General features: G+C 40.9%; 3 protein-coding genes across 4 annotated transcripts in view; 2 read left to right on the top strand and 1 right to left on the bottom strand.

Annotated features, from left to right (window-relative positions):
- The window catches only part of TOGARAM2 (TOG array regulator of axonemal microtubules 2), a 77,673-nt gene extending 71,724 nt beyond the window's left edge, over window positions 1-5,949 (top strand). Inside the window, exons 19-20 of the mRNA XM_048512152.1 lie at window positions 693-2,611; window positions 5,539-5,949. Coding sequence (XP_048368109.1) covers window positions 693-949 — 257 coding nt within the window. The 3' untranslated portion in view covers window positions 950-2,611; window positions 5,539-5,949. The remainder of the gene's footprint in view (window positions 1-692; window positions 2,612-5,538) is intronic.
- Window positions 5,950-12,191: 6,242 nt separating this feature from the next.
- Window positions 12,192-27,942, top strand: part of CLIP4 (CAP-Gly domain containing linker protein family member 4) — a 79,141-nt gene continuing 63,390 nt past the window's right edge. Inside the window, exon 1 of one of the 2 annotated variants that reach the window (XM_048511892.1) lies at window positions 12,192-12,259. The gene's annotated coding sequence lies outside the window, so the exon portion shown is untranslated. Of the gene's footprint in view, window positions 12,260-12,343; window positions 12,626-27,942 lie in introns of those variants that run through there. The other variant, XM_048511817.1, reaches the window with a different exon arrangement.
- PCARE (photoreceptor cilium actin regulator) lies at window positions 14,137-26,884 on the bottom strand. The gene is made up of 2 exons (XM_048511515.1): window positions 23,184-26,884; window positions 14,137-15,779 (listed from the first exon to the last, which is right to left on the bottom strand). Exons 1-2 carry the CDS (start codon window positions 26,846-26,848, stop codon window positions 15,653-15,655), a joined length of 3,792 nt encoding a protein of 1,263 aa, XP_048367472.1. The 5' UTR covers window positions 26,849-26,884; the 3' UTR covers window positions 14,137-15,652.

The following is a 27,942-nucleotide window of genomic DNA, read 5'->3' as shown; positions in this document are numbered from 1 at the left end:
TACATTGGTCCTAACTCCAATATTTTTAAATGCTTATATTTGCCCAATTAGTCAGGAGTTTGGGGCTGGCTTGTCATCAACATGTGGATGACACCCAGCTCTACCTGTTGATAGACAACCAGTTGGGATTAGGCATGAACTCCGATAAAAATGATCAGAAAATTTCGGGTTTGGGTTTTTCTAACTGAATAAAGCTGAATAAAGCTGATACCAAATCTACTCTGAGCCACAGCACCTGGTTTTCTAAGGTGACTGCTGTGTCAACAGCGCTCCCAACCTGCAAACCTGGCTTTTCATGGGGTATATAACCCCAACTAACACAGGAGATCTGAAGTCCCTGATCTGTGTTTCTCTGTCTCATCAGGATAAAGTTTCTACTTGTTCACCCACATCCAGGTTATTACAGACTCCAAGCATCAGTTCTAAACATCAGCTGCATCCTCAGAGTATGATAGAAGAAAAAGATAGAGCTGGATATCATCCACATATTGGTGACATCGGAGCCTATATCTCCTGATGACTTTTCCCAGTGGCTTTATTTAGTTATCAAATAGCGTAGGAAATAAAATGAAGGGTATGTGGCTGAAACATTTGTTTGTGTAGACACGGAGCATCGTGTAACAAACATCTCTAAACTGATGGCATGGCAGACACTTTGAATGTGTAAAGGCCTTTTCTTTTCTGCCTTGCAGTTCTTGTGACATTGGTTTACCCATGGAAACTTCAGGCTGTGGAACGTCATGTCCTACCTGTTCTTTGGTACTTCCTGAGCAACATGATTGGCAATGGAGTGCTACCAGGAAAGAGTGGGAATGTCAGAACTGTGGTTGCTAAACTCACAAAGAGCCTGCACAAGCAAATGGGACCCAGACTGGAGGAATATGCTTCCAACCAATCTCAACATGTGATCAAAAATCTCCAGGACCTTCTCAACTTGGAACTCCAATGATGGTTTCTAGAACTATTTACACTTCAACAGAAGAAGAGAAATGTGGCGGTAAACAATGATGCAGAGTTTGTCCTCATTTAACTGTGCTCTTTTCAGTGTAATAACACACTATGGACAGTTTATAGTAATAATCTACTTTGAAAAGTGTATATAATATATTTTGCTGTAGAATTAAATCATATTTTTCAAAGGTTTAATTTCCTAAACTTTTATGTCCTACAGACTTAGATTATTTTTTTAAAAAAGAATTGTATATACCATTATAATTTTTATCTGTATAAAAGGATCAGTTTATTTATGTAATACACATGTGTCAAAAGGTGTGTGTGTGGGGGGGGGGAGGAAGATGGCTGAGATGGAGCTTGCACAATGGGCAACTTGATCCACCATTATGGATTATACTTGTGCAATAGGGTGTGTGGGTGTATCTGTGTGTATTTGCTTATGGATTGTGTGAGCATTGGGTTTCCTCCCAGAAGCCTGGCCTTCTTTCTATGTGTGCAGATGTTGCATTACAACACCTTCACAAATTGCAGGACCCTGCTTCTTTCACCAGCACGGCTACATATTTTAGGGAGTGAAGAAGGGGAAAGCCAGCTGGCCTGGCCTTAATAACCAAGTTGTGAGACAACAAATGTATAAGGCTTGAATGAGTCAAGAGCCAAAATTACTGGTATGATCAAAGGCAAGGATTTAATCCTGAGACAATGATGAGCTCCAGATTCACCTTCCAGGAAACCTCAAAATCTGTTTCATTCTCCAGACCTGGTTCTGTTGTAATGAACCTTTATTAGAGTGGGATCGCTTTGGATTGCAGGTGTGGGCTGCCCTATCTGAATGCTGCTCCATAAAAAGTATTCCCTCCATGCAGAAAACGAAACATTAGGAAGGAGAAAAACCATCTAATATATTACATGCAGAGAATTTTGTTGGTCTGGACAAGCATTTAGTCATGTCATTCACAATCAGTAATCTGAAGTGGTGCCGTCTGGACAGAGAGACTCGAGATTAATCCTTCTGGCAAGGCATTCGAGTGAGCTTTTGGTATAAGGCCAGGTTAGTCGAACTGGTGGAGTCAGATGGAGGTTGCACAACAGGCTGTACTCTTTGTAGACAGAATAACAAAATCACATATATGCAGGAACCAGGGACTGGATTAAGGCCTGATTCTTACAACTGAACATAATTTTTACCTGTTTTTGATATAAGAAATGTTTGTGACATGGCACTTACAAGGTACAATCAAAAGTTATCATGTCTTGACAACTGTGACAATATGGTAGCTGCTGCTTTTATCAAATGACAGCAATAGCCACATAAACACTCAGTGTATCACTTTGAGAGATGTAAGGTTTGGATTAATAGCTTTTGATTTTACATTAAAGGACATTATGGCACCAGCCATTCCTGTGGGAAGTCACTTTATAGTGATGTTATCTTTCAGAAGTGACTGTGATCACTGGCCTTATGTGACCATTTTGAAAAAGTTCTGAGGTATGGTTCAACCACATGTTGTTTACTTTTGGTGTGACCTTTTGTGTGATAAGTGATTTTCACTATCAAGTGGCTCATTTCATCAGGCCAAACAAATTGGCTTGAGATGGCTTCATCAAGCCGCTGCTAGAATACCTAGAGAAGGAATTCCCAAGAGGGTAACAAACAGTTCTTCAAGTATATCAAAAGTAGGAAGCCAGCTAGGGAAGCGGTAGGTCCGTTAGATGACAAAGGAACAAAGGGTGTGCTGAAAGATGACAGGGAGATTGCAGAGAAACTGAATGAATTCTTTGCATCTGTCTTCATCCAAGAGGAGGTGAGGAAAATTCCTGCACCTGAACCATGCTTCTTAGGAGGCAAATCTAAGGAACTAGTGAAGATAGTGGTAGTTAAGGAAGAAGTTCTGGCAGCCATTGATAAACTAAATGCTACCAAATCCCCTGGCCCAGATTGCATTCACCCAAGAGTTCTTAAAGAGCTCAAGCATGAAATTGCTGATCTTCTCACTTTAATATGCAACTTATCCCTGAAATCAGGCTCCATCCCTGAAGACTGGAAGATGGCCAATGTCACACCAATCTTTAAGAAAGGATCTAGGGGGACCCGGGAAATTACAGGCCAGTCAGTTTGACATCTGTTCCTGGTAAATTAGTAGAATCTATCATTAAAGATAAAATTATAAAACATGTAGAAAAGCAAGACCTGCTGAGAAAGAGTCAGCATGGCTTTTGCAGAGGCAAATCCTGTCTTACAAACTTACTAGAGTTCTTTATTTATTTATTTATTTATTTATTTATTTATTTATTTATTTATTTATTTATTTATTTATTTATTTATTTATTTATTTATTTATTTATTTATTGATTGTTGATGAGTAAACCTACCTATCCCAATTCTACGTGAACAACATCTCACATATACAATTAATTAAATCGAGCAACAAATAACATAATACTCGCAAAACCATTAAAAACCACTTAAAAAACAGCGTTAGCATCATAATAGGTGCCCCATTATGGGCTATTCAATTCTATAGGATCACCCCAGTAAAAAAGAAAAGGAGGGGTCAGGTTCCTGGGAGGATAATAGGCGCAACAGATGGCATAAAGAAGATGCAGGGGAAGGAGAGGGGAGGGGAAGGGGCCACCAGCCGCATCGGACACTCCAGCGTCTCGTGGAACAACTCGGTCTTACAGGCCCCGCGAACTCATCAAGGTCCCTCAGGGCCTCGACAGCTGGAGGAAGAGTGTTCCGACCAGGCTGGGGCTAGGCCGTGAAAGGTCCTGGCCCGCGGTGGAGGCCAGCCGCGACATCAGGGCCAGGAACCAGTAAATTGGCTCTGCTGATCGCGAGAGGCCGAGTAGGGCATATGGGGTAATGCGTTCTCAGATACGAGGGTCCCAGGTCACAGAAGGCCTTTTAAAGGTTAAAACCCACACCTTGAAGATGATTCCTGAATTCCACTGGAAGCCAGTGCAGCTGGCGCAGCACAGGCTGAATATGATCACAGAAGGTTTCTGTGAGCAAACGCTACCGCTGCATGTTGACCAGTTTCAGCTTCCTAATCAGGGCGCAAGGGAAGGCCCGCTGTGAGCCGAAGCCAGTCAAGCCTGGTGACCGCTGCATTTATCACAGTGGCCAGGTCTGCCTGAGAGGAAGGGGCCAGCCGGCCTGCCGAAGAGTGGAAAAATGCAGTCCGGTTACAAGGGCCACCTGGGTCTCCATTGAAAGAGACGAATCCAGGTGGACCCCCAGACTGCGGACAGAGGGGGTGTAAACAGGCATGTGGATAAGGGGGAACCAATGGACATTGTCTACTTGGATTTCCAAAAGGCTTTTGACAAAGTTCCTCACCAGAGACTATTGAGAAAACTCAGCAATGAAGGAATAAGAGGGGAAGTCCTCCTATGGATTAAAAACTGGTTGAGAAACAGGAAGCAAAGAGTGGGTGTAAATGGGAAGTTCTCACAATGGAGAGATGTAGGGAGTGGTGTCTCCCAAGGATCAGTTTTGGGACCAGTGCTCTTTAACCTACTCATAAATGACCTGGAAGTAGGGGTGGGTAGCGTGGTGGCCAAGTTTGCGGATGATACCAAATTATGAAAGGTGGTGAGAACCGCAAAGGATTGTGAAGAGCTCCAAGTGGATCTTGATAAATTAGGTGAGTGGGCTAAGAAATGGCAAATGCAGTTCAATGTAGCAAAATGTAAAGTGATGCACATAGGGGCAAAAAATCCAAACTTCACATACACGCTACAGGGGTCTGTGCTATCAGTCACAGACCAGGAAAGGGATTTGGGTGTCTTAGTTGATAGTTCCATGGGAATGTCAACTCAATGCATGGCAGCTGTGAAAAAGGCAAACTCTATGCTGGGGATAATTAGGAAAGGAGTTGATAATAAAACTGCAAAGATTGTCATGCCCTTATATAAAGCAGTAGTGCGACCGCACTTGGAGTACTGTGTTCAGTTCTGGTCGCCACATCTCAAAAAGGATATTGAAGAGATAGAAAAAGTGCAGAGAAGGGCAACGAGGATGATTGAGGGACTGGAGCACCTTCCTTAAGAGGAGAGGCTGCAGCGTTTGGGACTCTTTAGTTTGGAGAGGAGACGTCTGAGGGGGACATGATTGAAGTCTATAAAATTATGCATAAGGTAGAAAATGTTGACAGAGAAATTTTTCTCTCTTTCTCACACTAGAACCAGGGGGCATTCATTGAAAATGCTGGGGGGAAGAATTAGGACTAATAAAAGGAAACACTTCTTCACGCAACATGTGATTGGTGTTTGGAATATGCTGCCACAGGAGGTGGTGATGGCCACTAACCTGGATAGCTTTAAAAGGGGCTTGGACAGATTTATGAGGAGAAGTCGATTTATGGCTACCAATCTTGATCCTCCTTGATCTGAGGTTGCAAATGCCTTAGCAGACCAGGTGCTTGGGAGCAACAGCCGCAGAAGGCCATTGCTTTCACCTCCTGCATGTGAGCTCCCAAAGGCACCTGGTGGGCCACTGCGAGTCGCAGAGTGCTGGACTAGGTGGACTCTGGTCTGATCCAGCAGGCTCTTTCTTATTTTCTTATGTTCTTATGGTAGAGTGGAAAAGCGAATGGAAATGAGAAGGGCTTGTGGTTCTGAAAATGTTGTTTTTTCTCAGTATCCTAAGGGTGCTGTTTTCTGATCCTACTTCACTCAAATCACCACAAAGTATCCTGACCGAGCTTTCTTTGTTGATGTGGTGAAGGGGTTTAGAGCATCTGGAATTCTGTTTTTTTCTTACAACAGCAGCAGCGTTGTCCTGCAATGATTCTGAAACTCCCAGGAACTCAGTCTAAAATATTAAGGAGAACAAGAACATCTTTCACATTCTATGGTATACACAGAAAGTTGGAGGCTTTGGAAGAATTTGGAAAAAAACTTTGAAATAGTAACACTGGGGAAAATCTTGGATGTTGTATATATGTTCAAGGTGGTAGACTCGAACTATTAAAAAGTAATGGTTTAGTTCCTCTTCTTTGTCTATCAGTTTCTTTTGATGTTCCACTATTCTCACATAACAAACCAAGGTTAGGCCTCATTAACATGCCAACAGCCAACCAAGAAGAATTCAGGATCTGTGCAGTTTAAGCTGGGCTAGTTTGCTACTGTGCAAAACTGGTGGGTGGTAGGCAATGTCACTATGGACACCAGTGCTGTTGCTGTGTCCTCAGTTCCTTCTCTGCATTTCCTTCTCCCCAACCTCTATATTTGTATTACCATAGCAAATGATTTTTTAAGAAGCATGTCTTTGCCAGATGATATGCCAAGAGGGAAACAGGCAAATAAAATAAACAGTTGTGAGGCAAAAGGAAGATCATGACAGAGCTTCTGTTGACGGCCATTCACAGTGGAAGGAAACAACTAAAGAGCTCTTTGACCATGTCTTAGTTCATGTCACAGGGAATAGCTGAGGTACTGTAGGGATGCAAGATATCTGTTTCTGCCGATCTGATGCGACACAGTTGATCAGCTGCCCTCTGTGCCTCCACCTGTGCTGTACCTGCTTTTGTAAATAAAGCAAATACTTCTAAGTCCAGTGCTTTCTTTTTCCCCCGCAAAGGAAACAAGCCTGGGTAAATGTGAGGTCTTGCTGCCTGAAGAGGGGTGCACATAACACTGTTCTGAACAGTGAATAGTACAGAGTTCATGGAAGGAATCATTCTCACCGCTTACTTTCCCCTGGATCCCTTTCTGGCCCTTTGGCTCTGTGTGTGTTTGTGGGGGAAGATTACTGAGAATGGCATGGTATGTGACATGGTGACTGTAGCTGAAAGGAAGAATTGGCAGCAACTGGTCAAAGTTATCCATTGAGGTTTATGGTTAAATGGAGCTTCTCTGAGCTTCTCTGATCCTGGTTCCATGCTCTAACCACTACATAACGTCATGCATTAATATGTGTTATTAAAATGCTAGTTTTTAAAATACTTTTTGTATTTGAAAATGCTTAGATATGTATTAAATAATATATACCCAGTCGTTAGGTCTGATAAATCTGTTCTTCTGACACCAATGCCGCCTTCTGTTGCAACATGATAGATCCATCCAATTCAGCTCAGGTTATTTAGGCTACTTCCGCACAGATATTATTCTCCATGTAGCTCTCACTGCTACTGTGAATACAGAGGCATCCACACACAGGTTTTCTGCACACTTTCTTCATTGCAACCCCCCCCTCCCCCCGCAATCCCCGCTCCTGGAAATCACCTAAAACACAGGCATAATTTCCAGTTTCCGCTATAGCAGAGGGGATGTGAATCACGATCCTCTTTACCTAGCACTACCAACAAACAAACAAAAAATCAGTCAGCCTCTGTGCTGTTGAGAGTTGGCAAGAGTCCTGCACCTGCTCAAGTTTCATGTCTGAACTAGGTTCACCCTGTTGACGAACAGGGGGTTTCAGTTTCCACTCGGCTTGACCTTCACAAGGCTTTTATTATGCTGGAAGATGTGCAAACTCACAGCAGAGAAAGGAGAAGGCTGTTGGGCAGCCCAGAATTCACTCTGCTTTGAGGGTGTGTGTGTGTGTGTGTGTGTGTGCTCACACACACTCTTACATTGTTTATTTTTGCACTCAGGGATTGGGGAGCATTCGTTTTCAAAAGTACATTCAGAACTAGAACAATGAAATATCCTTTTGGAGGGTTTAAGTATGCCATCCCAATGGACTATATGCTTTGAGATATGAGTCCAGTAGCACTAACAAGTTTTTCAGGGTATGAGCCTTCCCATCTGCTGAAGGGAGCTTTAACTCAAAAGCTCATATCCTAAAAAACTTGTTGTTCTCCAAGGTGCTACTGGATGCTTATGTAGCTGTTCTCCTGCAGACCAATACGGTCACACTCTGAAAGTATTTATACTTTATTTTTTACACCACTAAGTAGAAAGAGCCTAGAAATTCTGCAGAAAAGTTGAATGTCATTTTGTGATGAAGAATCCCAACCTTCTCCATCAATGAAGTGGATTAAAAGAGCTATAATGTGGAATTGCAGAAGAAAAAGTTGCCTAATAGTGGGAATTGACACTTAACGTTTATTGGAACACCAATCATGTATGGTATTGGGTAGCTTGGATACCAAGCAGACATTTTTTTAAAAAAAAAGATGTATACTTTTGTAGTAAGGGAAGCATCTGGGGTGCTCATTCAAATATTGAGAAATGAGGTCAAATTTGTAAATTGCTGTATCGGTAATTTCTGTACAGACATGGGATCCAGTAGCCATACTTGTGATCACAGATGCTGGGAAAAGTGCATTCACAATTACAGAAATGGCTGCTAACTTTCCATCTGTACAATCTGGGTCATATGAACTCTTGTGAGGGTCACACCATCATGTACCTGGCTGTACAATCTCGAAGAGGAATTTGACATGGTGATCCAGCTTGTTCAAAAAGACTTAAAGCTGTTTTCAGTAGTGAACACCACCCAGACAAAGGATGTACTCTAGGCAGTAAACAATCAAAGGGATCAAAAAGGTCAGGCTACTACAATGCAGATGCCCTCACTAATTGATTATGCTATCTTCATGGTTACCCACATGCTAAATGGGTGGATCCCACGCAACACATGCAAATCAAGCTTGCTAATTGCACCCTTTACACTTGTTAACAGACAAATGGTTCTTTCTCCCACCCTGGACATTCCACAGGTATATATACTCCACTTGCTTCACTACCATCAGATCCTCTGAAGATGCCAGCCACAGATGCAGGCAAAACGTCACGAGAGAATGCTGCTAGAACATGGCCATACAGCCCAGAAACCACACAGCACCCCAGTGATTCTGGCTGTAAAAGCCTTCGACAATACATTGTTTTCAGTATGTTCCCTTTTTTAATGTTAGGTTGGGCACTGTCATTGAATTCCACAAAAGCTCCTGAGATATGAACAGGCAGTTAGTTTTGCCCCATATCACTTTTAATTTTTTAACATTCTTTGCATTGTAGTTCTTTGGCTGGAAATTCCATATTGTTCAAAGGTATTTGAATGCTATGATATTCTCTATAATTTGGATGCTGGGTAAGGATATGAGAAACCCAGGTTCAAATCCCCGTTTTGCCAGGGAGGCTCACTGGGTGCCCTTTGGCCAATCACACTCTCAGCCTAATTTACCTCACAGGTTTGCTGTGAGGATAAAATGGAGAAAAGAGAGCCACCTATGCCACTCTGAGGTCCCTGGAGGATGACAATGTGCTAAATAGAATGGGGTAACTACAGGCAATCTAGATGAACCAACTCTCCCAAAGAATTTATCTTTGTGCTGCTGCGGTTCACTGTTAAGTCTGGTTTCCCTTCCCTTTGAGGAAGATAATGAAATTTAGCAGTATATTCATAATTTCCATCATAGATAAATATTGAGCAAAGTACGAAGGACTAAGCTGTACTTATAACTTCATATTAGAAGAGGCAGCAGTCCATTATGTTTGTATTCCTAGCTCAAAAATATAAAAACTCAAACGATGTCGAAGGAAATTGGGCCAGCAGTTGATCTGTACCACATACAAATTTGCTAGTTATGCTAAGTCCCAACAGAAAGGTGTTACCAGAAAAGGACATAGCAGCTCTGTTCCTCCCATGATCATTTACCTCTGTGCTAAGCACAGCCACTTGAGAAGGGGATGGATATAAATAGAGCTGAACAATCCTTCCCCACCTGTTCCTATACTCCCGCCAACTCTAGGCTTAGGGATCCCCAGAGAGAGAAGGTTGCTGTCCCTTTAGGAGATGTACAGATGTATGGATTTCAGCAGTTGCCTGTGCCAAGTCTTCATGCAGGTGTGAAAATAGCTGTTCCTGACCAGGAACTAAATCTTCGGTTACAACTCTGCCTCTCTTCTTCTTTTTTTTTAAAAAAGGTAACAATATCTGCCATGAAGGTTGCAACCAGGGTGAAAGATCAGTCCAAGGGGATCAGCTTAACTCTTTCCAGTAATTTTTCCTGTAATAACTCTTCTCTCCTCTCCCTGCCCATTTTTGTCCTAACTTCAGAGGGGAAGATTCAAGTACCCATATATTTTTTCCTCTGCAGCTTTTGTGTGTGCGTGTGGGGGGGGGGGAGGGGGGGTGGAATAATTTTTACCAGAAGGGTCACTAGCTTCTGCCAGTTTTTTGGTTAAGATTAGAGTCTCTGACCACATTTTAGAAAATATTTCTCCCAGGTAAAGAGAACATGCAATTGAGTGCTATGTGTAGTTTGAAATATCATATTGTGCAGGGGTGTCAAAGAAGCTGAAAGCCCTTGCACCTGGTCACTTTGTTTCAGCTGTTCAGCACCTGTTTACAAGCACAGGCACCACACACAGGGCCCATCTTTATTTTTTGCAGAATTTGCCTTCCTGAGAATTGAAAGTTGCCTTTTTAAATAGCAAGTTTCTTTTTAATCCTCATCACTATGGAGATACACTGGGAAGCACACGGGCAGCGTCTGAAATAGCTGCCCCGGAGCAGAGTGTCTGTGCTCAGCCAGACTGTTTTCTTTCATTCAGCCTTTCCCTCCCTTCTGCTGCCCGGGGTTTTCCACATCAGTTAAGGCTCTAACTCAGATCTCTCTTCATGTTATCACTGTGCTTTCCAAATACCTCAGTTTCTTCATAACATTAATATTGGGTAAAGCATACTAATTTGAGCAGATTTATTTATATTCATCTATTTAAGAAATTTGCATGCCCCAACTCCAGACCTGCTCAGTTTTTAGTTTGGATTTATTCTGTTTTTTTCCTGCTTTCCTGGGCCTTTGTCACATAGCATAACTTGATGGGGGGAAATGTTGCTTCTTTGCCTTGAAGCTCTCCGTACCCAGAACACATGGAACCACCTTATACGTAATGTTAGACAATTGGTCTATCAAGCTTAGAATGGCCTACTCTATATGGCTCTCCAGGAGGTGTTTCTCACACCTATACTTGATCCTTCTAACTGGAGATGCTGGGGATTGAACCAGGACCTGCTGTTATCAAAACAGACACTCTGTCTACCACTGAGCCATGCTCTTTCCCCAGCTCCAAGCCAGTGCAAGTAAGCATTAAGCATGTAAATCTCTCACAAATCACCCCCAGCAAAACATTTACCAAACAAATGTCAGCATCATCTCTCACAAAACACCTCCAGTGGAACCCACCCCCAAACAACATCACTTTCAATTGTGTTTAAACTTGGGAGTGCAGATTCTTCTTTTAAATCCACCTTAAAGGGAGAATCTGGGGTCCACAGTTAAAACAACATTGAAAACGAAGCTGTTTTGGGGTGGATTATCCCCCACCCTGAAACAGCATCACTTTCAATGTTTAAACTGTGGACCTCAGATTCTCCCTTTAAGTCCATGCCGAAGGGGATGGATTTAAAAGGAGAATCTGGGGAAATTTGGAGTGTGCCTGCTATCAGGGGTGCAATTGTTAAGCTAGCAGCACCAAAATTTCAGGGTATCTTTAGGAGACTCTCCTGATGATACCATCCAGGTTTGGTGACGTTTGGTTCGGGGGGTCCAACGTTATGGACCCTCAAAGTTGTAGCCCCATCTCCTATAAGCTCCCATTGGAAACAATGGGGGACCCCTTTTGGGAGTCCATAACTTTGGGCTCCCTGAACCAAACCTCACCTAACTTGGGTGGTATCATCAGGAGGGTCTCCTGAAAAATCCCTAAAATTTTGGTGCTGCTAGCCTAAAACCTGCACCCCCTGCAGGACAAAAATGGAAAAAACACTAAAAATACAAAAAAAACCCCACTAATGAACCTGAAATTTTTGTGCCCTCCACGAGGGGGCGCCCAGGCAAATACATCACTGCTGGGTGACCTTGACCTAGTCACAGTTCTCTCAAAACTCTTTCAACCCCACCTACCTCTCAGGGTGTCTGTTGTGAGGAGGGGAAGGCAATTGTAAGCTAGAGTAAGATAGGATATAAATCCAAAGTCCTCTTCTTCCAGTATAAGATAACACATATGATAACAATAAAATCAATAAAACCTATAAAGATTTAATATAATTCCATCCAGATGGTGCTAAAATTCAACAAGTTAAAATAAATAAATCTATATTCTTCATTCCAAGCACTGTAAGAAAGAAACAAAACAAAATAGAGGGAGGGAGGGAGGGAAGGGGAGAGGAATTGTTGGCATTGCTACATACGAGGGTATTTAGACTTCATGCCATCTAGAATTTAAGAGGTACCCATGATCTTAGTGGCACCATAGCTATTGTTTAACTAAAACCTTGCTGATGAAGGGCTGCTTTTGCCTGGTGAGTGTGCCGAGAAAGCCAACACCTCTTGAACTTTCTTGCAAGGTAAGTGAAATGTGATGAGAACTGCATGAGCAATTTCACTGTGCATTAACCATTTCCCTCTGGGATCCTGCCTGTGCATACAAACTAAACCTGCTAGTGGAGAAAGTGGATGTATTGATCATAATTTGGCTGAGACCTTTGGCTTGGGTCACGGCAGAAGCAATAATTCCAGAGGAATAGCTGTGTCAGTCTGTTGCAGCACAAACAGATCCTGTGTGATGTTAAAAACAAACAAGATTTTATTCTATCATAAGCTTTTATGGACGTGAGCCCCCTTTATGCAATACTAGCAGGCATCCAGAAAATTGCAAAGAAAAAAATTGTGATTAGTAGAATCAAAAGACCATGAAATGCAGGAAGTACAAGGTAAGAGAAAATTAAAATTTAAATATAGTGAAGTAATGTACAGAGATCATTCACAATAGTAGCAATTGGTGATAAGTTCTGTTGGAGAACATTGACTTTTACATTAGCTACAGTGATCAACACTCAAAGGTGAATATTGCCATTTTTAATGTCAGATGTTTATTGATATATTCTTTTGTATTGGGAAGCAACAGTATGTCCAAGCCAGGGGCTTACTTTTAAAAAGCTGCCATTTGGAATTCTAATGAAAAAATGCTATTGATCACAATTAATTTTCGAGAAGTTAATTCTGATGTGAGTTTTCTCAGTCCTATAGCTCCCAGTGAATTTGGGACATGAGTAATAACCACATCATTATTTGTAAACTAGCAAAATGTGTATTGCATTATGGTGGGTAGTTATACAAAACAGATGTGGATCTCTGAATCTTCTTTACTTTGTAAGAACCCTATCATTAGGGGCTGGGCCACTCATTTGTAGCGGGGAAGGTTGTGAAATTGTGTTCCCAAATGTTCTACTTTACTTTTGCATTCACTTGCAAGGAATAAACTAAATGACTTCTCTTGGGAACACTGTGCAGATGAAAGATGTACCTGCACTATCCCTGATGACCCTAGTCTTGGAGAATCAATCCTTCTTCTCTCTGCATGTTCTCAGCTATTTCAGTTCTTGGTCCTATCATGCTCTATCTCTTGGTCAAACTAGAATGTAAATCTAAAATGCAACAAAACTTGATAAATAGGATTTGCACTCTGTGTGTGTGTGTGTGTGAAATTATATAGCACTTGTAACCCATAGTGATTCTCCAAATATCCCATCATCAAGTCTTGCAAACTGAGAGTCATGGCTTCCTTTATAGCAGTGGTTCTCAACCTTCCTAATGCCGCGATCCCTTAATATAGTTCCTCACGTTGTGGTGACCCCAACCATAAGATTGGTATATATAAAATATATGAAAAGCACTTGTTTTCCTGATGGTCTTACAGGCGTTACCCCTGTGAAAGCGGGGTCGATTCGACTGATTGGCCCACTGCTTTATTGAAGGTCAACCTCACCATGCTTGGAGGTCATCCTCTTTGCTACCTTCAACTTTTCCTAGCATATTAAAACAGATGTATAAGACTCAGTTGAGCTATGTGGGAAGCCTGATTCTAAAATGTCCAAATCACCTGTCAGTTGAAAGAAAAAAGCATTAAAAGGGGCTACTGTAGATTTGAGCAGCACTGACTGCGGGGTCCCCCTGTTTTCATACACAATTAAATGGACAGGGAATTTAGTAATTCCATTAGTAAAAAGAAAAGGACCAAATAGATCACAAGATATTTGTGAAACAATTGTACCATGCTTATAACACAGCCTTGGAAAACCCCACTGAGCCAAGCCTAGCAGACAGGATCTTATTAAACCAGTGTTGAGAACCAGGCTGCACGTGTTATTTATGCCTTTGAGTTCAAGGCTGTATTTCCACTAATAATCTCTTGCTACAACACAATACAATTACGAAGGCAATCTTTACAACTTAAAAATGAAAAGAATTTATTGTGGAGTTAGATTTTTCACAGTGGATTGGTAAAGCAACAAATATACTCTTAAATAAATAATAAGTTATTTGTATTCACAAATATACAAAGTTGGTGCAAAGTGTGACATTTACACAAATATACATGTGATTTTACAGAAATTTTAAAAGCCATAAATCAATACAGAATCTTATAAAATAAATTAATATAAAAATTTGGAGATGTGTATATTTATGCAATTATTCCCCTTTTACCATCAACAAATATGTGTCCCACCTGTATCCTCATTTCTATCATCATTATGTCTTAAGCAGTGTCTCTAAAAAATTATATAGCACATCAGAAAGTTCTTTCTAGTCCACCACACATTATGAACCAAATGAATGTTAACAAAGGGACAGAAGAGCTCAGTTGATTGTGACCTACCTCTGCTTTATGGAATACTCAGATGTACAGGTTTCTGAATGCTTTCAAAATGGCCTGACTGGGCACAATGTGTTTACTCTAACCAGGATGAAACTTTGTACTCTGAGATGGGGGAGAAAAAAGATTACCCAGTATCTAAGGTTACACTCAACTGAAAAGCTAGACCTCGGAAAGAAAGACAATCTAAGAGTTATCATTTAATATACATTATTTTTTATTTGCTGCTTGACCTTCAGTCCCCTGCACCAATCATGTTGCAAAGCCAATGAAGAGCAAAAGGTCAGAAACAATTTGGATATATTAACATGCATCCACGTCTTACAGTTTGTCTGTACTGGTCAATTCTGGCTACCAGATGCCATGTCTACTCAGGTTTTGCTATGAGAGATGTTGGATCACTTCTCTCTGGACATTATTTTCATTTACACAGTATGAACAAGTCATCATGAATGCTGGGAATAAAGTCCATAGTGCTGTAATAAAATCACTTATTCATTCTACCTCATTACTGCTTTGGGAAAATCTTGATTTTTGCTTACTTTTTGTTTCACATATCAAAGAATATGAACTCTGCTGATGCAAACATGCCATAACCTCTTAGTTTTAGATAGTACAGCCTTTGATAGTGGTTTCTTTCTTTATAGCAATGGATTGTAAATGGTGTTTTTAAATACTTCAGCACACACTCAGTGTTATTTTGTAATAACGTCCAAACAGTCAGATATGATACAACAGAGCTAGACATTGTTTTGTTCTTGCCCTCCCCCATATGTAAATTGGCTAACTCCCTTAAGTCATTTGGAGCTATTTGCTCTGTAGGTACTTCTATTTGGTGTGCATGCTCCCTTATTGTGATTCATGGTGACTTGTACTGTATACATTACTTTTTGGGTGCCAAACGGAGGATGATCATACTTTTAAGTGGTGGACGGGAGTAGATGATTTTCAGTAGCTTTCAGCATAATATATTTCCACCCAATATCCATTCCATTTTAGCAAGGGTAACTTACACATTAAAAAAAAACTCAAAAGCTTGGGACAGATGTTTGATCATGTAAAGATTCTCAGTCCTTGGCTCCATCTAATCCTTCTGGAGTCCTTGGCCCACAATGAAGAGATCAAGATGGGAAGACTTGCCTGTTCCCTTGATTTCAGAGAAACATGTGCGATTCCCAGGGTCCCCCTCTTTCTTGGACTTCTCTTCCATGCTGTGGAGACAAAGGGTGCTTAAGACAAAAGGCGAATGAAGTTGGACCTAAAAGAAGACCATTTTTACTCCTGAATGAGCAACACCACCAGGCCTCTTACAAAGGCCTTGTCCTTAGATATTGATTAGTATGCAATTACCAGCTATCTCAATTTTTTTTTTACTAAAATGAAGTTCTTCAAAACGTCCTTGAGAACCAGAGGAATTTTGGACCATGTCATATGGAGTGAATCTGGAAGCAGTTAATCTGGAAATAATTTTGGCTATAAGTTCGGTTATTTGCATTAGAGGAATGTCTGTTGCTTTCCCTTGCCTGGACCCTCTAAACTCATTTAGCCCAGTGTTATACTTCAGTTTGGCCAACTCCACTGCTTCTCTTTTGCTGATACTGTATGCAGCTTGAAATCCAATACTGTTGCTTTTCAAGTGCTCCATGCCCTACATAAAATGCCCCCTGTGTGGATGTCTCTGGGAAGTCCATAAACAGGAGTTGAAGGCAACATCTTTCCTCTGCTCTTGCACACCGCCATGCCTGCAATAACTGGGGTTCAGAGTAGAAGCAGCAGGGACGTAGGTATAGATTTTTTATGGGGCGGGTTTGGGGGGAGGGGCCATGCCCCCACCCAGCCCTGGGGGTATGGCCACACCTCCCCAAGGCCTGACCTCAGTGCTTATAAAAGCAGCTCTCTGAGGGCAGGGCTGGCAGCGGGCAGTCCCTTCTACCCTCCCCTCTGGGCAGAGGCGTAGCTAGGGAAAATGGAGCCCGGTGCAAAATCTGAGTTTTGCACCCCCACCCCAGGCAGTCGCTGTGATGCTGGAATCCACCCGCAAACAGCTTCACTTTCAATGGTGTTTAAACTAGGGAGCCCAGATTCTCTTTTTAAATCCACCTTAAAGGGAGAATCTGGGGTTCCCAGTTTAAACAACATTGGAAGTGATGCTATTTGGGGGTGGATTATCCCCCACCCTGAAACAGCATCACTTTCAATGTTGTTGTATCTGGGGACCCCAGATTCTCCCTTTAAATCCATGCTGAAGGGGGTGGATTTAAAGGGAGAATCTGGGGAAATTTGGGAGGTGCCTGCTGTCAGGGATGCAATTGTTAAGCTAGCATCACCAAACTTTCAGGGTATCTTCAGGAGACTCTCAAAGGTGTAGCCCTCATCTTCTATTAGCTCCCATTGGAAACAAAGGGGGATGGGATTATGGACTCTTTGGAAGTCCATAACTTTGGACCCTCTGACCAAACCTCACCAAACCTGGGTGGTATCATCAAGAGAGTCTCCCAAAAAATCCCTGAAATTTTGGTGTTGCTAGCCTAAAAACTGAAAAAAACCCACTTAAAATACAAAAAAACCACATATGGGGCGGAGCTTCAGACATGTAATGGGGGAGTTTAAACCCGGGAAACCCCCCTTACCTAAGTCCTTGAGAAGCAGCATCTGAATATGAAAGATTCATCTTGTTGTTATTTATTACTTTAAAATATCTATAATCTGGTTTTCTTCCTCAGAGTTCAAGCAAGTAACTCTCAAATACCCACTGAAAGGCTCATCCTCCAACTTCCATGAATATGCCTGACCCAGAGGTGGGATTCAGGGGATTCTGAAGGTTCTGTAGAACCTGTTGTTAAAATTTAAAATATCACTTTTTAATACTTAAAATATTTTTTATTAAGTACTAGTATTTTTTAATACTTAAAATAAAAAAGTAATATTAAAAATATTTTAAAAATACTTTTTAACAGTCATTATTTGAATCCCACCACCATAAGAACCTGTTGTTAAAATGTTTGAATCCCACCACTGGCCTGACCCCTTTTAAAAGCTATCTAAACTAGTGGTTACTACTGTATTCTATAGCAGCCAGTTCCACAAGTTAACTATGCATTGCGAAATCAAATGCCTTTTTTTTTGTTTTGCCTGTCCAGACTCTACTTAAATCAACTGCATTGGGTGACTCTGAATTCTAGTATAATGGCAGAGGGAGAATAAGTTCTCTTCATACACTTTCTGCACACTTTATACCATTTTCTAAACCTTTATGCTATCATCCTTACTTGTCTATTTTCTAAACTAAATCAAAAACCCAGTTCCTTTGGCTCACACAATGAAGGATACATGGCTGATTTGCTGAGGATGTCTTTATATTTTTCTCCAAGTAGCGATATCCATAGCAATCACATGGGGTACATCGGCTAAGAACTAGACCCCTACACAATTAATTATGTCTGTATAAGGTCACTTTGGAGTTGCATTTCTATAACAGCAGACCACACACAGCAAATTACTATAGAAACTGATATTACTTTTCAAAAAACTTTGTAATACAGAATAGAGTCAGTGGTGGGATTCAAATGATTTAACAACTGGTTGTTTACAAGCACCATTTTAACAACCAGTTCTGCCGAAGTGATGCAAACCTGCTGAATCCCACCACTGAATAGAGTGGAGGATGAGGGGTGTGTGTGTGTATCAACTATTCAAAGAAAAATATTTTTTTTAAAATCTACTGGCCATAAGAGTTCTTAATATCTCAAATATGGGGTCACATTGCAAACCAACACTGATTTCTCAAGGACATTCCTATTTCCTGATCATATTTCCTTAAAAATGTGAACTTTGTATTCTAGCATGTGCTCCTCCAAAGGCAGAAGGTTTTATTTGTTTGTTTTAAATCAGAAATTGTCCTCAGTCCTGGACAATAAGTGAGCAATCTGACTTCTGCTGGTCCAACATACTACGGTGGATACTGCTACATGTAAAAGACATTTTTGTAGAAGTCCTTAGTCAGTAGGAAGGTTAAAAAAAGAGGCTATTGTAGGATTTTAAGGGAATTCAGTACATATATACACATACACATAAACAGTATACACAAACAGGCAGATGTAGCACATATTCTTTCACATACACACAAAAGCACACATTGTTGTAATCTGCATGTGTATCTGATCATCCTTTATTCCTTTTGGTTTGTGTCTTGTTCTTGTTCAGATTATGAGCCAATTTTATCAGAGGCCCATTTTTTTACAAGTAGAATGCTAGCACACCTTTTATCCATTTAAAGAAAAATAATAAAAGGAAGGACTGATGGGGTCCTGACTTAGCATAAACATACCCCAGACTGGAAAGATTCAGATACAGATTTCTGGATCTAGGGTTGATTCCGCATGGGCCAAAAACAGTGGTGTGAAAATGGTGTGAAAACAGTATAAACCCTTTTACACCATTTTAAACCCTTTTACACCATTTTCACACCGTTTTCAAACTGCTGTTTTTGGCCCATGCGGAATCAGCCTAAGTCACTGGTTTAATGTTACAGCTTTGAGTTAAGTGGGGTATTCGAATGGCATTTCAACTAAGCTTTTCTCCTAGCTGCTGCCCTGTGGGAAGTCCTTTAATCTGATATCCATCAGTGGACTGAAATAGACTCCCTGTCCCATCCTTCTACAAACGCACAAATCCTATTACAGATTAGCTGGATTTATACGAGCTGAACATTTTGTGATCTGGTAACACACTCCTCAGAGCTGGTTTCCAGCCAAAGGCTAGACTCTGAAGAGCAGAGTAACTTGTCCCATTACATGGCAAGATATTAGTCATTAGTTATCAGGACTTAAACACTGAAATAAACTAACAGCTCTTCCATTGGTACTTATGAAGCCTAGCAGCAGCTACAGCTCTAATTTGGGTTAGTGATGCATTTCGCACAAGAAGAAAAATGGAATGATTTGTTGACACTGATATTGTGGACCCTAAATTGGGTAGAATGACAGAATAAAAATGTTCTGAATATAAATAAAAGAATATTGGTCTTATTTCTGTACTCAGTTATTTTGGGATAAACTCCTGAATTCATTTTTGGATTCTATGAAAAGCTGAATTCTTGAAGTGAGCTGGTGAAAATTGGCATTGGCAATTTTTCTGCCCTCGTTGCACACACTTGGCCATTGGTTGTTGGTGCAGAAACCTCACAATGGGATGGTCACCGCAAACTAGGGAAACAAATTTTACATATACCCTACATCAAACAATATGCAATGAACAACTTAAACCATAAAATCAGTTATAAAATGATCAACTGAATAATATCAGATGATGAGGTGGCCCATATACCACTAGGTATGAGAGTCCTTGTAACACGTAATCACATTTTGTGAAGCAAATCTCTTTCCAAATATTTTGTGCATGAATGAAAAAAAGAGCTGTGTCACCTATTTTTCCTATCAGTGAAATGTTTTTCATAGCATCTCTTGGAAGTTACATTTAGAAATTCTGTAAACTACCTTGGGGATGGGAAGGGGAAGAGAGAGAGAGAGAAAGAGAGAGATGTATAATGCACAATTCAGCAAATAACAGATGAGACCCTCTGTCTCCTGACACCTGCAAACAGAAATAGCAAATGCAGCTGTTTCTTCTAGGCAAGCAGATGACATTATCTGAAGTTATAAATGCCCTCCTAAAAAGAAAAATACATCAGATTGTGCAGGTATTATCTAATATAAGTATATTTATGAAGCTAATACTACCAAGAAAATAAGTATACTTATGAAGACAATACCACCAAGAAAATCCCTTTATACTTTCCAGACAACTAGTTTTTTAAACAAGAGTTTAATTTGCCTCTTTGGTACAATAAACTAAGGCAAAGTTCACCTATGTCTTATTACTAATTAAGTTATTTTCTTTTTTGCCCAAAGGAATATCAGCATCTGCTAAACAAAATTGTTTAGGTAATCTAGCACTGTTCATTTATTGTTATTTTAGTAATGAAGAATTGGAACATCATACATTCAAACTTTAAGAGAAAGGAGACCAGTCTCAATTCTCAGTCTTAAAGTATGTTTAGAAAAAGGTGAATGTAATGTTAAAAAATCTGGGCACAGTCTGACGGTTGTTGACATTTGACAATCTCATAATTCAATAGTTGAAATCATTTGTGCAAGCAAATATTTTGACTTCAAAAATGTGAAAAAGGTGATGAAATTAGGTGACCTCTTTAAAGCTTTGCAACATTCCTAATCATAGTCATAATGCCATCATCTTGCAGCATGTAGTACTAGACATTAATGGGGGAGAGAGAAGGAGGAACTGCATGGCTGCTGCTTTTAGAAATGCCCACATGGATTTTGTGATAACTACTTAAACCTGGGAGATTATCAAAAATATCACTGTATATACAGTGCATGTTATCATGTGATAAGCAGATCATCTGTATTGCCTGGCTAAAGGATGAAAAATAAGTTCATTCCTTGGTTTCATGGATTTCACATCAAGTGTGACAAATTCTCCTTATGGCTTCCTACAACTTTACAAGGACTAAAACACCCATGGGTTTCTTATGAATCTTGGGTAACGACTCCTGCATCTTGACTAAATAAATCTGAGTGAGATAAGTCTTACAGGTAGTTCCCACATTGTATAATGATTGGCAGAGCACTCCTGTGCCTGAAAATGTTATACCAAAGAGATCAATACATGTAGGGCACGTATACAGGCTGAAGGCAACTCCTGATTTCTCATAGTTCACAGCATTGTTAGAGCTAACTACGTGTTGTGTTGGTATAAAATCTGAGAGGCCTGTGTTCAAATTTCCAATCTTCCATGAAGTTTCTTGCGTAACTCTAAGCCAGTCACTTCCTCTCAGCCTAACCAACCTTACAGGGTTTTGAGAGGATAAAATAAAGAAGAGAGAACCATGTACAAGTGAACAAGAAGCTACTGTTAGGACAGAATATGGAGAAACAAAATTGTTTCCAGTTTGCAAAGGTATCAGAAAAGGATGTATTTTATTTCAGTGTATGTTCAATCTCTATGCAGAGCATACCATAAGGAAAGACAGATTAGATTTAGATGAACAAGGTGTGAAAATTGGTTGCAGGAGCAATAACAGTTTGAGATATGCTGATTAAAGTTAAAGGTGAAAGTGTCCAAGCAGAACTACAGTTGACTGTTCCTTGGCTCAATCGTCAACCAAAAGGGAGACTTCAGCCAAGAAATCAGAATGACACTGGGAAGGCCAACAATGAGGGAGGTAGAAAAGCTCCTTAAGTGAAAAGATACATTGCTGGCGACCAGGGGCGTAGTGAGGAGAACTGCGCCTGGGGCATGTGTGTGCCCTGCGCCCCACCCCACCCCGCCCCACACTGTGTGCGCCTGGGATAAGATGCCCCACCCTATCCCCTGGCAGCTACGCTGGTGACTACATTCAAGATTGGTATGTATGGGTGTGAAAGTTGGACAATGAAGAAAGCTGTCCAGAAGAAAGTTGATTCATTTGAAATGTGATGTTGAAGGAGAGTTTTATGGATGTCCTGGGCCACCTAAAAGATAAACAAGTGAGTTCTGTATCAAATCTCAAACCTGAACTCTCCTTAGAAGCTAAAATGATCAAACTGAGACTGTTGCACTTTATGAAAAGACTCACAGGAAAAGACCATAATACTCTGGGGGAAAATGAAGGGAACAGGAAAAGAGGAAGGCCCAGCATGAGATGGATTAACTCAGTCGAGGAAACCATGATCTTCTGTTTTCAAGACCTAAGCAAAGCTGTTAATGATGGGATGTTTTGGAGGTCATTTTCATAAGGTTGCTGCATATAAAATAGCACTTTAACACACACACATACACACACACACACCACATATGTCTTAAATTGCAGTGAGAGAAGTAGCTCATGGAGTAAATATTGCCCATGTGTTAAACTACGGTGACAAAATGTATTATGGAAACACCACATATGGCTATTTTCTGCTGTACTTTAATGCGAAATTGGAAATCAGAGTCTCATAAAAAATAGGCATAACTTTCCCACCCTTTATTATTTCTTTCTTTATCCCACCCTTTCTCCAAGAAGCACAGAAGCCTTTTAATCTCACAATATATGAGACTGGGTTGTGAAACAGGATAATGACTTGGCTATCTGAGGCCACTCAGTAAGCTGCAGAGGTATGTAGAGATTTCAGCCTAGATTTCCCACAGCCATGCCAACAGTCAAGCAGGAGCTGATTCTCCCTCTGTGGTGTGGGCTGCCAGGGAATGTGGGGAATCAAGGTAGCAGCTGCAGCACCTGAGTATTGAAATAATGTGCATGTGTATCTTAGCAGTACAATTTAAATCAAGCTTTCAAATCCTATTCATGGGAACATTACTCATGTGTGCAAGAAGTCCTGTACGATTGTTATAGCTGTTATAGTTGTCCCACTGTTTGTTGTTGTTTTAGTTGTTTTATCACTTGTTGTTCGCTGCCCTGAGCCCTGCGGGAAAGGGCGGGATGGAAACTGAATGATAAATAATTAAAATAAATAAATATCAGTGTGAAAAGAAAATGCTGTCATTTGCTTTAAGTATAAAGCAGGCTATACATCTAACTGCAACTAAAAGCCTTTTAGCAAAATGTCCCTTACCTGGTTTGGCTGAGCACAGGTTCGCTAGCAGCTGAGATAAACAATGGCAATGGAACCGGGAACCCCGGCCTGCGGTCAGAGAAGCTTCTCCTTATGAAAGGCTGGGGATTGGCAACATTGATGACCACCCTTTTCTGTTGCTCTCCATATTGCTTGGCCTCTATTTTATTCTTCTGTGCAGATATTTCAGAATGGCCCCTGAGGTTAGCATCTGTGGTGGAACTGCTAGGCAGCAATGGTGGCTTGGCTTCAAATAATGAAGAAGTGGCTGGGCAAAATATTGAGTGTGCATTGCTGACAATCTTTGGGGAGGCAGGCTGCTGCTCATCCCCAGAGTCCAAGTTGTTTTGTAATCCTTTATGCAACCGAGATGGAGATGCTGGTGGGGAAGGTGTAGTTGAGAAAGGAGGTGGGCTTGGCTCTCTGCGATGGGACGGTGGACTGAATGCTTTGCGGTGGGTTGGTGGGCTGTGTTGTTTGCGTCCCATTGGAGGGCTGGATAGTTTTTGTTGGGATGGTGGTGAAGGCATTTTCCTTTGTGTTGGAGGGCTTGTTGCCCTGGGGCTTGCTGGAGGACTAGGTTGCCTGTGAAGAACTGGACAAAAAGCCTGAAGAATGCGTCTGTGATGTAGTGGTGGGCTTGAGAGCCTTTTCTCACTAGGCGGTGAAGAAGGAGGGGTCCTTGCTAGGGAAACTCGCCTGACAAAACCTATTGTTGTCTCACTTTTCCCAGCTGAGTCAGGTGAGCTTTGCCTTTGAGCCAAAGCTAAAGGAGCTTTGCATTCGTTGTTTGCTGCATCCCTTTCATTCTGTTCTGGAATTTCTTTGGGATTTTGAAGAAGTATTATTTTATGGTTTTGCCTGTACAAATCTGCAGCCTCTTTCATTTTATAGTCCTCATGGGATACTAATGGAGACTCAGGCAGATCGGCAGAATTCAACTCCAAGGACCACTTCCTCGGCTTGGAGTCTGCAATGCTTTTTGATGTTTTGTTGGCAGTGAAGTTGGGACTATTGCGGTTCTTACTTGGTAGCAAGTCAATGGAAAACAGTGAAGCTTTCATTCGTTGAGAAACTTGAGACATTTTCTTAGTGGTGCAATGCTCGGTCATCTTGGGAGGCTTGTTGATCATTTCTGAATAGCCGCTTTCTGTCCTTGCACCTTTGGCAGAGTCAGCTGAGTCAGACGAAAGGCCCTCTAACATTTCTGGAGGTGGCAGTGGAAGGTTTTCTTGGTCGTTTTCATCTATTTCTTCATGTCTGTCTTTCTCCGTCAAATATACAGATTCTCCTATTGGTGAAATTCTGTGTTTCTGATTTAAAGGGGTAAACCCTCTTGGGAGTGGAAGGTTGGGGGTAATGCTTGGAAGTCCAAACTTTTGGATACACTTTATTGGCCCCAAAGTTCTCATACTTATGGTTTTCACAAGACCTTCACCAGGGCTGAAAGTTTCAATGAGCTTTTTAACAGATTTGCAAGGTGGAGCGCAAGCAACACTGTCTACTTTCTGTGTCCGAGGAGGTTCATGTGTTTGTTCCTGTGAGCACATGGTTGTTGTGGTAAACTTTCTATATTTCCTTCCATCAGGCTTCTCTCTGATAGCATTTTGATCCTGCTTAAGCAAAGGGACTTTATCTTGACTAGGTAATATGCTGAAATTTTTGGCCAGAGATGCCTTCAGTTTATTAGTGGCAGATCTATGAGTAACATGCTCATAATCTTGCAGTTCAGATTGTTGTTTTTGCTTCATGGATGCCAATTTATGTTTTGTTTCTTTATTGTCATTATGTGTGTAAAACATTTCCAACTTTTTATTGAGGTCCTTTTGAGTCCTTTGAAGCTCTAGAAGAGTTGGGTCCTCAGCTTGACTTTTAAGGGACTCTGCAGATTTAGACCGCCTCTGCTTCACTTTGGTCTTCTGACTTCTAGAAGCTGTACTAGGTCGTTGCACCTGGACTGCTCTTCCATTTTCATCTTCTATCCATCCTCTCTTCTCAGTTTTTCCAGGGACAAATTTGATCTTTTCACTGATGGCATCTTTCATTTTCAATATAATGTCTTCCTTCTCAGGAGTCTCCATTCGTTTGGTGGAAAACCTCAGTTTAATGTCTTTTGATGCAGTTGTTAATCTTTTTGGTAACACCTCTTTTCGTTTTTCTAACATACTGTCACTTTCTTCCTCAGATAAGCTACTGTCATCATTTTCTTCACTGGTTGAAGAAGTTTCAGTTGATTCACACTCTTCACATTCATCCTCATGAATGATAGCAGAATTCATGGAGTTAAGAGGAATTCTGATGTCAAGGTTTTGATGTTGGAGAACACTGACTGCACTTCCTGTTACTTTTCCAGAAAACAATGTTTCATCCTTAGTATGAGCAGAATGGTAAAATATATCCTTAAAACGATTTTCCACTGCACAGTCATGGGATCTAGTTGTAGCATATACAGAGGCACATGTCAACTTCTGTTCTCTTCCACATACTGTTCTCTTCCCAGTGGTCTCATTTAGAGGTTGATGAGGCAAACAAGAATTGCAACCTGCATATACTCCTTGTTTATCAAGAAAATTAAAGTCTTTGACTGATTCACTGTCAACACCAATTCCACTATCTTCAGAATAGAGAGTTCTATCATTGGGGTGAGGATGAGAAGACCCAACTATAGCTGCTTCAAGATGTTTAATTGTCCTGAGCAATCGTTCTTCAAAACCTTGTTTTGCATTCAGTTTTTCTTCTAAGCTGCTACCTGCAGACTGCAAAAAACTGCAGGATTCCAGAAGAACCTCAGAGGTTAAAGGGGCCACAGTTCCATTTAACAGCTGCATTTTGTTGACTGTGTACTGCAATAACTGTTGCAGAAGATCTGGTTGCTCTTTAGGATATCCTTTGTCAACAGGCCAAGATAGGTCCCCACCTACTTCTTTGAGAAGGTCTTCTCCATCTTTGCTCATTTCCTCCAGAAGGTGGTTGATTTCATCAAAACGAAGTAATAAAAAGCTTACTATCTGTTGTAAAATTAATTGTGTTTCTGTAGCCTGATGGGCTATGCACAAGATAATTTCATACTTGGAGAGGCTGGGGTTTAGATAGGCATATGCGTTCTGGTGGGCCTTAACAAGCAGATCTGGGAAATCCACCTTTTTCTCTTTGCATATAGGCGCGCAGGACTGCTCCTTGGTTTTACAATGGCGATCTTGTTTTCCTTGCCTGCCATTCTTTTGTTTCTTTCCCTTCTTTGGGTTTTGCTTTTCATTTCTATTTTCCAGAACAGTTTTTTCTGATTTGCAAGAGTTTTGCTTTTTTATCTTTACAGTTTCAGACACATATTGGTAAGTCTCAGTCAGTTCAGGCACAGTCTCTGAGACCAATCTGTCCATGCCCTTCTCTTCCTGTTCAGCTTCAGGAAATAAAGGATCCTCAGACAAGGAGAGGGAATTAAACTTTTTGCCTTCATCTGGTGTGTTTTCAAGGAAATGATCTTTACTCTGAATTACTCTCTGACATAATTCATCAGTATCATAAGGAGAGGAGTCCTTGATTGGCAAGTGAACTGAGGCAGCTTCACTGTCTGGATCAACCAGCAGGATATCCTTATTCAAAGGTTTGCTTCCATATTCTGAATTCTGATTAGCAGTGACTCTATGAGAAGGAGTGCAGCCCATTTTACTCCCCTTTCCCAGCTTTCTTTGCTGCTGAAAAACATTAAGTAAGAAACAAAGAACAATAAAAACTTACAAGTTCAGTTGATGTTATGATCTGAGTGTTGTGAAGAAGGGTTTCATCATCCTGAATAGTCCCAGTTTTGCGGATTGCCTTGCTGGTTTTTAGAAATACAAACTCCAACTTTTTCAGTGCCTCTCATGATGAAAATGCACAGTGATTAGCAGTTTCCCCTTTGATTGCAAACCAGTAGCTCAAGAGCTCTGCTGCTTTTAGAACCAGTGGATTTAAGAGCGTTCATGTATCTCAATCTTGACAGATGTCAGCCAGGAATAAGATTTTAAGCTCATTAGGCTAAGTAGCTCTCAGCGAGTTTGTTGCGCTTGTAACAGGACTTTCTTTTTGCATGCTGCTTTTTGAGATGAAATACTTTTGTAAGCATTGAAATACTTTCCCCTACCATTCATCATTTCTGCACTGTGCTTAGATCTTTGAAAGCCACAGGCAGAGGCATTTGTACATTAGTCAGTTCTTTGAATTAATACAATTTGGGGCAAAATACCTGTTACGTGGACACCTACAAAGACAATGGATGACCTTGGGAAGAATAATACAGATCAGGAAGAAAGCACAAGACAGAGTTAAAAACCATGAGAGATGGAAAAGCCTATTAGGTCACCCAGCCAAGGGTTTTCTGATCTGCGCCTTCAAAACAGTACTTTCTTTGACATTTCCCATACATGCAGCTCGGTAGTCAAAACTGTTAATACAATTGTATAAATGAAACATCTTTACATATCAGATCTCCCCACTGATTTTTTTTTTAAAGAGTCAGTGTTGCTGATTTTATAGCTTTACTCACAAACCCACACTCCCCTTGGAGTTGTACCACTCTGTTTAGCACTACTAATGGTGTGGATGGCTATATTTGTTCTCTTTGCCTCACTGTCTGAGCAGGCCCCTTCCGCACATGCAGAATAATGCGCTTTCAATCCGCTTTCAATGCTCTTTGAAGCTGTGCAGAATAGCAAAATCCACTTGCAAACCATTGTGAAACTGGATTGAAAACGCATTATTCTGCATGTGCGGGGCCTCG

The sequence above is a fragment of the Sphaerodactylus townsendi genome, linkage group LG01 (assembly GCF_021028975.2).
Source record: "Sphaerodactylus townsendi isolate TG3544 linkage group LG01, MPM_Stown_v2.3, whole genome shotgun sequence".
Taxonomy (NCBI): Eukaryota; Metazoa; Chordata; class Lepidosauria; order Squamata; family Sphaerodactylidae; genus Sphaerodactylus; species Sphaerodactylus townsendi.
The sequence above is the reverse complement of the archived record's forward strand: the minus strand, read 5'-3'. Positions and strand labels throughout refer to the sequence as shown.

Excerpts from the sequence above, each read along its gene's own strand:
- PCARE (XM_048511515.1), bottom strand. The coding sequence starts at position 26,848 with ATGGGCTGCACTCCTTCTCATAGAGTCACTGCTAATCAGAATTCAGAA. Across the intron at positions 15,780-23,183 it reads CCTGTGCTCAGCCAAACCAG|CATGGAAGAGAAGTCCAAGA; the intron begins GTAAGGGACATT and ends TTGTCTCCACAG.